At 41.0% G+C, this 16,714-nt stretch overlaps 1 protein-coding gene across 1 annotated transcript in view; it reads right to left on the reverse strand.

Annotated features, from left to right (window-relative positions):
• The window catches only part of ITK (IL2 inducible T cell kinase), a 46,099-nt gene that overhangs the window by 17,702 nt on the left and 11,683 nt on the right, over positions 1 to 16,714 (reverse strand). The window contains exons 2-5 of the mRNA XM_069763503.1: positions 9,075 to 9,179; positions 8,123 to 8,204; positions 6,895 to 7,023; positions 1,039 to 1,073 (exon numbers count right to left, since the gene is read on the reverse strand). Coding sequence (XP_069619604.1) covers positions 1,039 to 1,073; positions 6,895 to 7,023; positions 8,123 to 8,204; positions 9,075 to 9,179 — 351 coding nt within the window. The remainder of the gene's footprint in view (positions 1 to 1,038; positions 1,074 to 6,894; positions 7,024 to 8,122; positions 8,205 to 9,074; positions 9,180 to 16,714) is intronic.

Raw genomic sequence — 16,714 nt, forward strand, 5'->3', positions numbered from 1 at the left:
GCAGATTAACCCCATATCTGCAGGTTTATAGCATTTGGGGATATGACATGGTTCCTTTGACAAAAAAGTTGCCATGCTTAGTATTCTGTCTTCTATTTTAGACATCAGTTGGGCAGAGCTCCTGCATCGGTTAGTTGCCTAATGACAAAGATGGGATTGTGAGGAAGATGTTTGATTTCCTAGGACACACATTTTTATATATCTATATACAGTACAGAGGAAAAGTTTGGACGCACCTTCGAATTTAAAGATTTTTCTGTATTTTCATGACTATGAAAATTGTACATTCACACTGAAGGCATCAAAACTATGAATTACCACATGTGGAATTATATATTTAACTAAAAAAGTGTGAAACAACTGAAATTATGTCTTATATTCTAGGTTCTTCAAAGTAGCCACCTTTTGCTTTGATGACTGCTTTGCACACTCTTGGCATTCTCTTGATGAGCTTCAAGAGGAAGTCACCAGGAATGGTCTTCCAACAATCTTGAAGGAGTCCCCAGAGATGCTTAGCACTTGTTGGCCCTTTTGCCTTCACTCTTAAGTATATAATTCCACATGTGTTAATTCATAGTTTTGATGCCTTCAGTGTGAATGTACAATTTTCATAGTCATGAAAATACAGAAAAATCTTTAAATGAGAAGGTGGGTCCAAACTTTTGCTCTGTACTGTATATATTATTTAACTGCTTTATGTGCAGTGAAACAATAGGCTTAAATAAGAGGAAGCATTATAATATATAATAAAAAAAAACATTATATGTATTTTCCATGTTTAGTAGTTGTATTCACTAGTTCCCAGGAAAATAAAAACAAAAACAAACAAATTCCAATCCATTATTTGCTCAGAAGTGCGGAATTTAGAAAAAAAGGCCTCGGTGCAGACCGATATGTGTGACATGGTGGTTTTCCAATTAAGACCTATGTGATATTTTTCTACAAGATGTTTGCAAACCTTTCATGTTTATACACTATACTAATTTTGCGGTGTCAATCATTTAGATTGTGGCTCCAGAATAAAAATTTTAAACTTACACTGTTGTCAACCGGAGTGGGAGGCAGTGGTTTCCCTGTAAGACAAAAAAAATAATATATGCAGATGTGTATTTGATAACAGATTCCTTAACCTGGACATATATAACATTTTAGGCAAAGCAAGCCTGATGGGTGTGTGACTTGTGGGACAAATAGGGTGGCTCTACTGCGTTTGTTAAAGGGGAGGTGATTTTCCCTGAAGGTGACCCCATTAACCCTGATGACCTAAGAGCTTGTAGTCCCATCCCCAATATAACGCAACGTGGTTGCATTCAGCAGAGTGTTGATTGTACCCTATATTCTTGTATCACTTATGATAGGGGGGTGTTGTGAAATATTCGGAAATATTACGTCCTTGTTTACATTCTGAAATAATTCATGTTCCACTAAGGTTTGTTGTAGTTATTAGACCATTTCCTTATGTCAAACAGGATTTGAGAACAAGGGTCGGTTGGTCATTCAGTTATCTCATGGTGTATTGTTTTGTGCAGTATTTGACTCAGGGCTCTGCGTACTTCTGTATGCCCTGATTTCATATGAAAATGATTTCCATATCAAATCTTAAAAAATAAGTGTGACAGGGGGTTACTACAAATCTTTCAAAACTCTCATTAAACCATACTTAGTTTCCTAGTTGCCAAAGGGTGCACTGCTTCTTTTTTACATCCCTGGAACTAAGAACTTTAAAAGAGGACCTGTCACCAGGTCAGCAGTGGCCAGTTTTTGCTTTTATTTTTTTTTTTCCATTTTCTTTTTAATCTGATTTTAATTAAGATTTTATCGCTCACTTTTGTAAAGATCAGAAAATTAGCCCTTAAGAAAAAGACCATATCTTGGGAACTGCTAGTCAGATATAAAGAAAAAAAAAAAGCCAAAACGAATACCTAGGAGAGCAGAAGGAATAAAGTATGGTGAAAAAAAACAGGTCTTCTCTAAGGTCTTGAGTTCCAGAGATGGAAAATAGGAACAGTACACCCTCTGGTACTTAGGAAACTAAGTATGGTATAAAAAGAATTTAGAAGGTTCTAATAAACCTTGGTAACACAGTTCATTTAAAAAAAAAAAAATATTTGGAAATTCAACAAAGAATAACTGGCCACTTTTGACCCGGTGACAGGTAATCTTTAAGTAGACATAACTATGGTAGCTATGGTAAGGAGAAATACAGTATGTTAAAAAAGTTTTCACAGTGGATTTCCTCTGGACTATAAACTCAACAGAAAAATAGTAAGGCACTTTCACACTTTGTTCTGCAGTGGTAGTGTGTATGTTAGTAGCACTATGAATTTATACTCCATTGTTTAGGGGACTGTAGACTGTTACCGCTTCCTAAACAGGCCACCATTTTAGCTGCTACTTGTGACATTTATGGTGATTTACCGTTTCTCACTGATGTAATCTTTTGATGAAGCTTGCGAAACATCACTACAGGCATAGGAAATTCTTTGTGGTCAGGACTCTTGGCTGTACACACGAAGGGGCGATGTGTAAAAATGCAACCTCTTTTTATCTTTATGATATCAACAAGCCATCGCTTCGGATTCTTCCACAACGACAGTATCATTTATCACAAGAACAAGAGACTATAGCACCAAAGTATACAGGTTGATGATTCAAGACTGCAGTGAATCATGTAATTTCTTTACAGCCATTACATCAGATCTAGGGCGCAACTGGGTCAGGGCGAAGGACCCTTTAAGGTTCACAGTGATTAAAATAAGCGATTTCCAAAATTACAGACTCATATTATATACAAGCAACTTTGAGTCATCAACATGGAAAACATACACTAAGAAGGTTGGAACATGTAATGCCTCATTTCCCCAGCGGAGGTGCTGTGGGGGAATCAAATACTTGCAACCAGATCTGTTATCATATTTCCATAGAGAAATACACATAATGTGCTCGAGAACACGTGACCCCACCTACCATGCTCTGATCATTTATATTTCCATATGAACATAAAGAATGCTTTCTCCAAAACTCTACAGATGATTTTAAAACTCAAGTTACGGGACCTAAATCCCAAAGTCGTCTTCATGGATCTGTGCTCATACAGATTTCAGAGTCTTATAGTTGAAGACAAATTGGCTTTCTTAAGCAATTTTTGCAAACAGAAGACCGTCAGATGGCATGTGACCACTGCAGTCAATCATTGGTGCTCAATTGGCTACAGTGGTAATCTTTCACTCCCTACCAAAAGAGGAAGTCAAGAGTGACCACTGCAGTCAATCATTGGTGCTGAATTGGCTGCAGTGGTTATCTCTCACTCCCTACCAGAAGAGGAAGTCAAGAGTCCAATGAGGGATATTGGCAGCAGCATAGAGGAGCAGCATGGTTCAGTAGATGGGTATTTGTTTTTTTCCTGTTAAGACAATCATAGGTCCATTTTTAAGATTTTCACACTAGCGTATAAAGTGGACGAGCGCAATCCGAAAAAAAATCGGATTGCACACGGACCAATGTTATTCAATGAGGCAGTGCAGATCTGCCTATTTTTTCTCAGCTGATTCTGCATGAAAAACATATCGCAGCATGCTGCAGTTTCACTCCAAAATCCGACAATGTGAGAAAAAAATTGCATGCCAAGTGGGCCATCAGTATGGCATCTGATATTTGCAGATACATTACAATTCTGTAGCATAGGAAACTGTAAATCAGGAGTGCACAACATTTTTTAGTCCAATGGCCACATCGCCCTACTGAACCAATCTCAAGGGCCGCATGAAAATGTAAAGGGGTACTTACATGAATACATAACCAAAACCACCATCAGTACATTAAAACATCACCATAACCAAGTTTTGAGTATTTGAGTAGGATTTGGAGAGTTTTTGCTTAAAAAAAACACGCTAACTTAAACTGAGTTTTGAGAACAGAAACTTGCCAAATCCTCCTCATAAAACTCAAATCTCTAAATTTTGAGATTTTTAAGTTTTAATTATAGCTTTTAAAATATGACGATGCAAAAACTTCTTTAGTGTGTGACAGCAGACAAATATAAAAAAAAGATATAAGTCTGGTATCGCTGTAATTGCATCGACCAAAGAATAAAGTCATCTAATCACTTCTACCGAACGAGGAACGGCATAAAAAATAAATAAAACCAGTTCATCTGCTGTTGATTTGTTCATTCTGCCTCCCAGAGATCGCAGTAAGGCTCGGCTCACATTTATCCTGCGCGCTACACAGAGCGCTTACACCGGGGTTTCCGTGTAAATGTCTGAAATCCGTGATTCAGATGGAACCCCCAGTGGAATATTCCCTATAATGAGGGAGATGGAGGCACTGTGGACGCCGTCTGGCCTATGATTCGGTGATGTCTGTCTTTTTAAGCGTGCATAAAAGTGTGGTCGGCCACAGTTTTGTGTACCTCTGAAAAGATACCACTGAACAGAGGCCATAGGGCTAAAACAATATTTCTGTGGTAAAAATGTAATTATTTTTTCTTCACTGCCCAATGGTGTAAAATTCTGTGACACACCTGTGGTGTGAATATGATCACTGCACCCCTAGATGAATTCATTGAGAGGTGTAGTTTGTAAAATGGGGTCACTTATGGGTGGTTTCTGCTATTCTATCTCCTCTGCCATTGTGACACAGCACCCTCAAACCATTACAGCAATATCTGAACTCCAAAATGGCGCTCTTTCCCTTCTGAGCTTTACACTGTGCCTCGAAAGTAGTTCATTTTTTTCATATCATCCCTTTTGAAAATTGAAGAACTTGGGGCTAAAGCAACATTTTAGAGGAAAAATTGGCAATTTTCAATTGACTCAGTCCAATGTAAGGAGAAATATTTGGTGCCCATTATACTTTATGGGGCAATATGTGGTGCCCATTATACTGTATGGAGCGCTTTGTGGGGTCATTATACTGTATGGAGCACTATGTGGGCCATAACACTGTATGGAGCACTATGTGGGGCCATAACACTCTATGGAGCACTATGTGGGGCCATTATACTATATGGAGCACTATGTGAGGCAATAACACTGTATGGAGCACTATGTGGGGCAATAACACTGTATGGAGCACTATGTGGGGCCATTATACTGTATGGAGCACTATGTGAGGCAATAACACTGTATGGAGCACTATGTGGGCCATAACACTGTATGGAGCACTATGTGGGGCCATTATACTGTATGGAGCACTATGTTTGGCAATAACACTGTATGGAGCACTATGTGGGCCATAACACTGTATGGAGCACTATGTGGGGCCATTATACTGAATAGAGCACGATGTGTGTCCATTATACTGTATGGAGCGCTTTGTGGGGCCATAACACTGCATGGAGCATTATGTGGGGCCATAACACTCTATGGAGCACTATGTGTGGCCATTATACTGAATAGACCACGATGTGTGTCCATTATACTGTATGGAGCGCTTTGTGGGGTCATTACACTGTATGCATCACTATGTGGGGCCATTATACTGTATGGAGCACTATGTGGGGCCATAACACTGTATGGAGCACTATGTGTGGCCATTATACTGTATGGAGCACTATGTGGGGCCATAACACTGTATGGAGCACTATGTAGGGCCATTGCATTGACTATGTGGGGCCATTATACTGTATGGATCGCTATGTGGGGCCATGATACTATGTGGGGCACTTTTTCTGACCATTATACCGTATGGTGCACTTTGTGGGGCTATTATACTGTATGGAGCACTATGTGGGGCCATAACACTGTATGGAGCACTATGTGTGGCCATTATACTGTATGGAGCGCTATGTGTAGCCATTATACTGAATAGAGCACTATGTGTGTCCATTATACTGTATGGAGCGCTTTGTGGGGTCATTAAACTGTATGCATCACTATGTGGGGCCATTATACTGTATGGAGCACTATGTGTGGTCATTATACTGTATGGAGCACTATGTGGGGCCATAACACTGTATGGAGCACTATGTGGGGCCATTATACTGTATGGAGCACTATGTGGGGCCATTATACTGTATGGATCACTATGTGGGGCCATTATACTGTATGGATCACTATGTGGGGCCATTATACTGTATGGAGCACTATGTGGGGCCATTATACTGTATGGAGCACTGTGTGGCCATTATACTGTATGGATCACTATGTGTGGCCATTATACTGTATGGATGACTATGTGTGGCCATTATACTGTATGGAGCACTTTTTCTGGCCATTATACTCTATCGTGCACTATGTGGGGCCATTATACTTTATGGATCACTATGTGGGGCCATTATACTGTATGGATCACTATGTGGGGCCATTATACTGTATGGAGCACTATGTGGGGCCATTATACTGTATGGAGCACTGTGTGGCCATTATACTGTATGGATCACTATGTGTGGCCATTATACTGTATGGATGACTATGTGTGGCCATTATACTGTATGGAGCACTTTTTCTGGCCATTATACTCTATCGTGCACTATGTGGGGCCGTTATACTCTATGGAGCACTTTTTCTGGCCATGCTGTATAATGGCCCCCGCATTTTCTCCCATGCTGTATAATGGTGACCGCATTAGCTCCCATCCTGTATGAAAGTCCCCCATACTTTACGATGCCCCCACAACATGTTTTGACTATGACTTCTAATCCATTGTTTCCAGGCTTTATAGAGTATTTGATAAAAGATATACATTAAGCTATAAGTGCAGGCATACATTTTTTCTCTTAAGCGGAATATATTGAGAGTTTATTTGGGTGTAATTACAAGTATAGTTATACTTGTAGTAATGTGTATAACAACATGTCTAGCTGTGTATAATATGCAGGGACTGTACTGGGATGACTACCGTATATACATTTTATGCCTATAACAAGGAGCCGAAACATGTCTGACTACTTACAACTGCTGCTTGGGTCGTATACAGTGCATCCTGCTGCCAACTTCTCCGTCTGGCAGCAACATCTCCACCGTCCTTCCACCCAGAAATTGGGGTGATACTTGGGCACCAGACAATGATTGCTCTTTGTCACTGGGTATAAAGTTAAAAACATCAGCCACTGACAACCACAAAAAAAAACCACATTACTCGGTTAGAGTGGCTTAAATTCGTAAAACCACATTTAGGCTATGTGCACACGTTGTGGATTAGGGTTAGGAGTTTCTGGGGCGGATTCTGCATCTCTTGGCAGAAAACGCAGGTGCGGATTTCTCGTGTTTTTTTGTGTGCGGAATTTGTGCGTTTTCTACCCCTGCGGATTTCTATAATGGAATGGGTACAAAAACGCTGCAGATCCGCAAAAAAAGAAGTGACATGCTACTTCTTTTAATCCGCAGCGTTTCCGCACGGAGTTTTCCGCAAAGTGTGCACAGCGGTTTTTTTTTCACATTGATTTACATTGTACTGTAAATCACTTGCGGATCTGCAGCGTTTCTGCACTGCAAAAAACGCTGCGGATCCGCAGGAAATCCGCAACGTGTGCACATACCCTAAAGGAAATCTGTCATCTGTTTTTATGCTATGTAATCTGAGAACAGCATGATGTAGGGGAAGAGACCCTGATTCCAGCAATGTATCACTTACTGGGCTGCTTGTTGAAAAAAAATCACTGCAGATCTATCAGCTCTCTGAATGCTGAGCTCTGTATAACCTCGCCTACACCACTGATTGGCAGCTTTCTGTGTGTACTGTGCATAAGCAGAAAGCTGCCAATCAGTGGTGGGGGCGGGGTTACATTGTGCAGGAGGACTACCTGGCACAAGACAACTAGTCGTCTAGTGATAATCTCCTGCTAATAAAACTACACCAAGCAGCCTAGTAAGTGACACATCACTGGAATCAGAGTCTCTATCCCTACATCAAGTTGCTCTCAGATTACATAGCAAAAACCTGCTGACATATTCCCTTTAAAGGGGCATTCCCATTTAATAAAGGGATGGCATATCTTAGGATATGTGAGGGTCCATCCATGCTGCAGTTCTAAGCGCAGTACACGGTAATACTGTCATCTGTCCATCCTCAGGATCGGATGACGTCCCCGAGGCCTCCATCGATCATCAGCACAATGTCATTTGATTGGGGTAAACCCCATTAATTTTCCTCCTACAGACTATTCACATTTTGACCATACCTTCTTTAAGATGCAGAACCCATTCTTGACGACTTTCTTTGTCCGGGGCAAAGATGTATAGAAAATAATTATCATGGACGACCTGAAGAGTGGGAAAGGTTCAGATTAGGTGAAATATTGATGCTATAATTTTATTCATGAGTGGGGCACGTCATTCTGTGCGCCTGTAGATGATCGTAGGTTCAATTCCCCTATGGGGGCTAACAAATACAGTAAAAAGTGAAAAAAAGGTTTGTAAAAATATGGAAAACAAATAAAAAAAAATATAAAAATTAAAATCACTCCATTAAAAATAAAGAAATAAAAAAATACACATATTTGGTATTGCCGCATTCATAAAAATCCGATCTATCAAAATCTAAAATAGATTAATCTAATTCGTAAACGGTGTAACAAGAAAAAAAAAACGAAACAATAGAATTGTCAGGGATCCCCACTCCGTGGTGTAACTAATTCGTCACGTGCCCGCTCTCAGCACATGACTTGGGGTTGTGTCTGCAAGGCTTAATCTATCTCCCCACTCTCAGTCCAGCATTCAACCTCTGTACTTTGTTGTAATGGGAGCATAAATAACACACTGACCCAGGCCACACACCCGCTCATACATGCTGGCACCACTCATCGAACACACGGGCGATGAGTCCCGGAAATATTAATAATAATATTGTCTACCACTCATAAGGCTCACACACCTTAGGCTATGGATTCGTTAGAACATTCAAGGTTCAACTTGTTAAAGTTTATACTTTAATACAAAAAGGTTCAGTGCTTACAGTAAGAAAAAGGTATAAAAATATAATAAAAATACATACAACTTCTGCTAATTAATTCAGAAGTACAGTACAATGACTGTTTGCTTCGGAAGATCTAGAATAGTCATTGGTGGAAAGCAAAGAGAAGATGACGGCGGCAAACTATTCCCACCATACCGTAACTGTTACTCATGACTCACCTGGAAAGCGTATTTGTTTCTGCAGGCAATTGTGACATCTGTGGTCACTATTTCTACACATTTGATACGAGGCACTTCCACAAAACCACGAAGACTGCGCACTTTCTAGAAATAAAATAATATTCCATAGTGAATCTTAAAGGGATCCGCAATCGCACCTTTTGGTGAGAAGCTAAAATGCCAAAACATTAAAAGTTATGGACATATTTGATACGGGAAAAAAATGTTTTTTTACATGTTAGTGATGAACTTTATTATCATTTATTTAACCTTTATTATTTTTTAGACACCACAGAAAAGCATTTTGCAGCCTAATCTAAATATCAGTGTTTTCTCTTGTCGGAGTGTCCCTCTCAGTAATATAGGCTGGATGTGATATCTGTGTGTATCCAAGGTGCTGAGGTTTTCAGCAGCCTATTTATCATCACATTTACTATTATACTCTTTCTTCTCCATGTGCTTACCTCCTTTTCTATAGCCTGTTTTCTTTTTCCTCCTTGAGAAAGATTCCTCTTCTATCCATGCTGTGGAGATCTGTGTACAACCCCTTCCACCTCCCTGCTGCTATCTCTAATACTGACAGACCAATCCTGGTCACGTGTAGCAGAAATAAATTTGGATGCTGCGGAATATAATAAGGGCGGAAAAAAACTTGTAGAGTTGGTGAATCAACCAGAGATGGTGACCATGGATGAAGTTTAGATCAATGCAGATCTCAGAACTATAATTTATTCTCATTTGTTATCTTTCTATATATCTGTCAGCTGTGAGAAACATTTAATGATATCAACAAATTTTTGCTATCTTTACGAATGATCGTCTTCTTCCCACACAGAGGAAACGACCACAGTCCTATGTCTGGTTAATGCTTCTGAGTAAAACTATAAATGCCTCATATTCAGTATTTTTCAGACAGCATGGAAAACATATCTGGCTCACATTTACTAAACTGTTTAATACAGAGCTGGATTCACAGCCACATGAATTAATACAGTGCTGCATTCACAGATACATCGAAAAGTTCACGGGGTATGAATACTTTTTTTTAAAGAAATGAAGAAAAAATATAGCTCTCAGAACAAAGGGAAGAAAAAAAACAAAAGAGCAAAAATTTAAAATCCGCCGGTCCCAAAAGGGTTATGAAATAAATGTGATTTTAATCTGCCTGAACATTGTCTAACTTCAAAAGTCGAAGAAAACGAATCACTGCACACGTCCGAACAAGTCAATTTTGCTGAAGTGAAAGTTTTATTCAAGGTGCAAAAAAATTTGAAGAAGTAACAAGGCAACAATTCAAATTCTCTGACGTTTCAGCCACACAGTGGCCTTGATCACAGAGTAGTGCTGAAAAGATGGAAAGCAAAATTGACTTGTTCGGACGTGTGCAGTGATTCGTTTTCTTCAAGTATTGGGGGTCATCCGACTCCGTTCACTTGCACCGCCTACATCCCATCTACAGTCGAGTGCTAGCTCTTCACCTATTCTACTACATTGACCTTTGGAGTTTTGAGCACCGACCGGACTCATGTCATCCGAGACTTATGTCTATGACGACACTAATGGATCTACCATCCTATCAAAGATAAGGACCAAAACAGATTTTCTACACATCCCCAGTAAGGATATTAAGACAAGGGACTGGGAGAAGGAGAGAAAGAGACTTGTTTCATTCGACCTACACTGCGCTACATTGGGAGAATATCATCGTCAAGGGAAAATACCACGTAGACTACGGTGTAATTTGCGCCCTACCCTTTTCGCCGACAACGAGAAATACTGCACAAACTTCCCAAAAATCTTAAATAAGTGTTCCTTTGACATTATTTTGTTAACCATCGAATACCTCCAGGAGGCTATTAAAACTACCGAGGAAAAAATTACGTCTATCGAAACCCAATTAACTTCTACATTGAGCAATACCGAATTTTCTACCCTGAAGAGTAAAGTGGACTCTATATTATCCACCCATCAGAAAAACTTGGAAGAAAGGAAGAGAACTAAATTCCAGAGAGACACTGAGGATTACCTCACAAACAAAGTCCATAGATGGGAGGACCTGTTTCCTCGTCAACAACGTCAACGTTATCGCCGAACAAGGAAGGGGAATTACCGCTCAGGGGGCTCCTCACCTGCAAAAGGTTCCTCAGCGGGATCCGGCAGCGAAGCTACATCTCCAGGCCCGCGTTTTTTAGGGGCAAACGGACGCCTACCAGGAGGTCCAGGAGGAAGAACACAAGCTCGCCACATGACCCTGAGGTCCCAGGTAGGAGTCCAAATGCAGTAATTAACATTTCTGATTATTCTTTATCTCCCCTTGAGTTGAAGGTACTTAACATGGGTCTTTCTTTTTGTCCCACACCAAGATGGGATGCTTTCCAACTAGAGAATGATCTACAACGTTTCTATAGGAGTATCAGATTGAAGGTCCACTTTGACTCTAACACGATAGACAGGGTTAACACGCTAGGTACAACACCTGATCAGGACACACCTAAGATTACCATCGACTCTTTAGGTCTCAGGAACCCGAGCACATACATGCCACCTAAATCATACCATGCAGTGGAAACATTTATTAGCCTACTCGATAGGGACATCAAGAACACTATTCGTGATCAACGTTTGGGCCTCTTCCCCGTACAACACAATCTCAGCACCTCAGAGAAACAGGCCCTTGAAGCCCTAAGGGAGAACAAAAATATCATCATTAAGCCGGCCGATAAAGGGGGAGCCACAGTTGTCATGAATAAGAGCCAATATGTCACAGAAATTAAACGACAACTCTCTGATCCCACTACATATAAGAAATTACAGTCTGACCCTACCCATATTATACGTCAGAAAATCAATACGGTGCTTGACAAGTATGTACAACTTAAGACCATCGATTCTAAAACTAGAACATATCTCACCAATCACCACCCGGTGACTCCAGTACTTTACATTTTGCCCAAAATACACAAGGATCTCCATAATCCTCCTGGTCGCCCGATAGTGGCTTCGACCAACTCCATACTAAATCCACTGTCCATCTTCCTTGAAAAAATTCTTACTCCACATGCCCGTTCAACTAGGTCCTATGTCCTTGACACTAGCGATTTCTTGAATAAAATTCATACCCTCAAAACTGTTCCACCAGAGAGTACCTTGTGTACTCTAGATGTAAACAGTCTTTACACCTCCATTGAACATGACAGAGGCATTGAAGCTGTAACACTAACCCTTCGTGAGGCCAACATTGACATCGACTTACAGAATCTATGCATCGATCTGCTTAATCTGGTCTTGAGAGAAAACTTCTTCATGTTTGAGGATGACTTCTTTTTACAGACCTGCGGCACAGCCATGGGGTCCAATGTGGCCCCGGCATATGCGAATATATACATGAACCACTTTGAGCTTACACATGTATATTCCAACCCGGTTTTCCAACAGAATGCCCTCACATGGTACAGATACATAGACGATATTTTCTGCATATGGAAAGGTGATCGGACAAGTCTTCAGCAGTTTTTTAACACCATTAACGAGGCTAGACCAGAACTATCCTTTACACTGGCACAACACCACGAGGAGATTTCATTTCTCGACACAAAAATTCTTAAGGACCCTACTGGGCGTCTAAGTACTGATTTATATGTGAAACCTACAGACTGTAATAGTTTGCTGCTCTACAATAGCTGTCATCCTAAATCTACCCGTGACAGTCTTCCTAGATCACAGTTCACGAGGGTTGCTAGGATTGTCTCTAACCCAGAGACTAGAAACACTAGAATAAATGAAATGGCGGACAAGTTTAGAGCACGCAACTATCCGGCTCAACTCCTTGAAATAGAATTATCCAAAGTCCTTAACGACACCATCAATACCGCAATTACCACACAAAGAAATCCCAGACTCCCCTTTGTACATAGCCACCACCCGACCATGCACAAGATTCATAACATCATTCGGGGGCACTGGCCACTTTTGAGTAAAGCCTACCCACAGATCCCTATTTTTAGGGACCCCCCACCCCAATGAGCATGAGGCGTCCCAACAATGTAAAGGATAAAGTGGTATGGGCTGACTTAGGTTCATCCAAAACACCTCCACAGAGGACTCTGACAGGTCAAAGAAGAATGGGCACATTTCCCTGTCTTAATTGCATGTGCTGCTCTAATATCATTAAGGGTAATGAAGTCCTACATCCGCACACTGGGAAGGCTTTCCCTATTAGAGAGTATCACACATGCGCATCAAACTTTGTAATCTATGTCATCAAATGTCCGTGTGGATTACTGTATGTGGGAGAAACCACCCAAGCCATCAGAAACAGGATCTCTAGCCATAAATCCACCATTAGATGTGGTAAGACCTGGCTGCCACTACCGCTACATTTCAAAGAAGCCCAACACACGGTTGCCCAACTTAGGTTTCAAATAATTGAAAGAGTCCCGCGCCCTAGGCGAGGGGGTAACCACATCCAATTGCTCAAACAACGAGAGTCGTACTGGATCTACACGCTAGACACTCTCCACCCTAGGGGTCTTAACAGGGAAATCGATTGGCTATCTTAACCAGGTTTCTATTTTTCCCCCAGGCAAACTAACCCACTGCACTCGTAGAATTCGCACTATACTTCAACAGGATGGTAACACACATACCCTTTAGGAGTTTTCCTTTTTAAAAAAAGTTTCCTTTCTTTATAAAAAAGTTTCCTTTATTATTTTTTATTTTTGATTTTTCCCCCCCTCTTTTTTACCCAGGTGTAGTATCTATGTTTTATTTTTTATTTTTTGACTTTTTAACCATTAACTTCATTCCATTGACCCTTTCAACTCAAGGCTCCTCATGTGAATAATCAAGATGTTTTGGACTCCTACTACGTATATGTAACTCATGGCTATATTCTGTTACCATTTATACATAGCTTATGCTGACAAATCCACGTATAGAAATTCATATGGGCGTGTATCCCTTTATATATATATATATATATATGTATACGTGTTGTAGTTGTCTTTTCCTTCCTATATGTGGGGTTGATTGGGGTTTACAATACACTATGTAGTCAGTTACAACTGTCCCCTTGCGCTATCTCTTGATCCCTTTACATTTATATATGTATACATGGTGTATATGCCTTTTTCTTTATATATGGGGTTGATTGTGCTTTACATTACACTTTGTAGTCATTTACAACTGTCCCCTTGCGCTATCTCTTGATCTATGCCTGGCACACAGTTTCTTGTCATAGCATTACACAATTCACTCCGTCTATTCCGGTTTCCCTCTGCGCATGCGCCCTACACCAACACTCTTTGGCGTTAGTGCGCAAGCGGCGATTCTTATGCCGCTCCCGCCTACTCCCCTCAGGATGACGGCGCGTACGCCGCCCTTACTGGCTGCCCACCAGCACATTGGGGATACTGCGCAAGCGCGGATCTCCGATGGCCGGTTCCACGTTCCTGTGTCTTGCTTGCTCTGCGCAGGCGCCGGTTTGCTCCCCGCACTTCCGGCCGGCTCCCTTTATAACAGCGCTCCGTCGGCCTCACACCACATCCGCCTCCTCGCCAGGACACTGTTGTGTGTCGGCACCTGACCCTGGATCATCCTTGCGGACGTGACCCCTGCACCACCGATGGTAGTGAGATACAGATATCAGATAAGTACTCCTTGTCTGGTTATTCCGCCGTTCATTTACTATGCATCTCTTTTTAGATGCTATACAGGTGAACCCACGCTATACCAGTGCTTCACTTAAAGGCTAATTGTCCGGCAAACCTTCAACTACACTCACTGTACTGGGACCCTAGGTAGGCAGTTCCTTGGCATATGCACATATACCATTATCCTTAGACCACGTCTTTTAATTTAACTTAACCCCTCCTGTGGGTGACCACCACACACTCTTTAACATGCATCTCTCTACAGAGCCTGACGGGTCTACCCAGACGAACATACCTATGCTGTATGCCCCTGCCTCCTTCACTCCTTCTATGTAGTTCTCTGGAACCTTTGCTACATTAGGACCTTAGGTAGTTATTTCTCTTAATATGGAGCACATTTCGTTACTTTATTGCCAAGTATAGAACCACACACATGAGGTGGGGTTTTTGTATACATGGATGCATTTACGTATGCATTTACATATGCTTTATTTCAGCCGAAGCCCACACTGGACCATTGTACTACTCATAATTTAATCATTAAGCATCCACTGGCATCCATCTGGGTAAATACCTCCTCCATATCCGTTTATCCCCCTTCTTTTCTTCTGAGGTACCTATCGCATATACCGTTTCAGCCTCCATTTTTCATAAAGGGTGTACATACCCACATGTGTTTCCTATCACATATCCCATTCATATTCCAATACCTTTTCTTGCTTCCCTATTTGCGTCACTAGGGGACCACGGAACCGTACTCATTATTGAATTCACTATTGACCATATTATTCGATTTGGACGACCACTGAGGGTATGTGTTTTTATCTTGTCCTCCTGTTGTTAGACTTTATCCATACATCCTGTTGATCCCTGTCTATATTAACTCCTATAGAACCCATCTCCTCGTCTTTTTTCCTTACTCGTAAACGTTACTTACAGGGCGCTGATTTCCTTATCCTGCCGATCTCATTAACTCTACTGACATGTGTTCCACTGCCCTTAGGACTCAGGATGTGGTCCGTCGTTCCACACTGAGCCTTGTAATTTGTAAATATTTTGTATATAAGTTTTGTCTACTATTGTATATATTGTATATTTATACGTTGTTTTCCATCTTTTCAGCACTACTCTGTGATCAAGGCCACTGTGTGGCCGAAACGTCAGAGAATTTGAATTGTTGCCTTGTTACGTCTTCAAATTTTTTTGCACCTTGAATAAAACTTTCACTTCAGCAAAATTGACTTGTTCGGACGTGTGCAGTGATTCGTTTTCTTCAAGTATTGGGGGTCATCCGACTCCGTTCACTTGCACCGCCTACATCCCATCTACAGTCGAGTGCTAGCTCTTCACCTATTCTACTAACTTCAAAAGTCGGCATGTGACAAGTTCTAGCCACATAATTTTGATTGAACGGCTTTGATAAAAAATTTGTTTCCTACATAACATTAACCAGAAAGTGGCATTGGCGTCACACTGAACGCTTCCCACGTTTCTCATATGCGTGTGAACCCGCGGGCAGGATACCGGTGTACATTGTCTGTGTGGCATAATCTAATTTCCTGTCTATTATTAGAACTTCACAGCCTGCCCAGTAATATACCATATACTTACCTACTACCTACTGATAACGAGGTCCGGTAATATACCATATACTTACCTACTGATAACGAGGCCCAGTAATATACCATATACTTACCTACTGATAACGAGGTCCGGTAATATATCGTATACTTACCTACTGATAACGAGGTCCGGTAATATACCATATACTTACCTACTGATAACGAGGTCCGGTAATATATCGTATACTTACCTACTGATAACGAGGCCCGGTAATATATCGTATACTTACCTACTGATAACGAGGTTCGGTAATATACCATATACTTACCTACTGATATCGAGGTCCGGTAATATATCGTATACTTACCTACTGATAACGAGGCCCGGTAATATACCATATACTTACCTACTGATAATGAGGTCCGG

The sequence above is a fragment of the Ranitomeya imitator genome, chromosome 4, assembly GCF_032444005.1.
Source record: "Ranitomeya imitator isolate aRanImi1 chromosome 4, aRanImi1.pri, whole genome shotgun sequence".
Taxonomy (NCBI): Eukaryota; Metazoa; Chordata; class Amphibia; order Anura; family Dendrobatidae; genus Ranitomeya; species Ranitomeya imitator.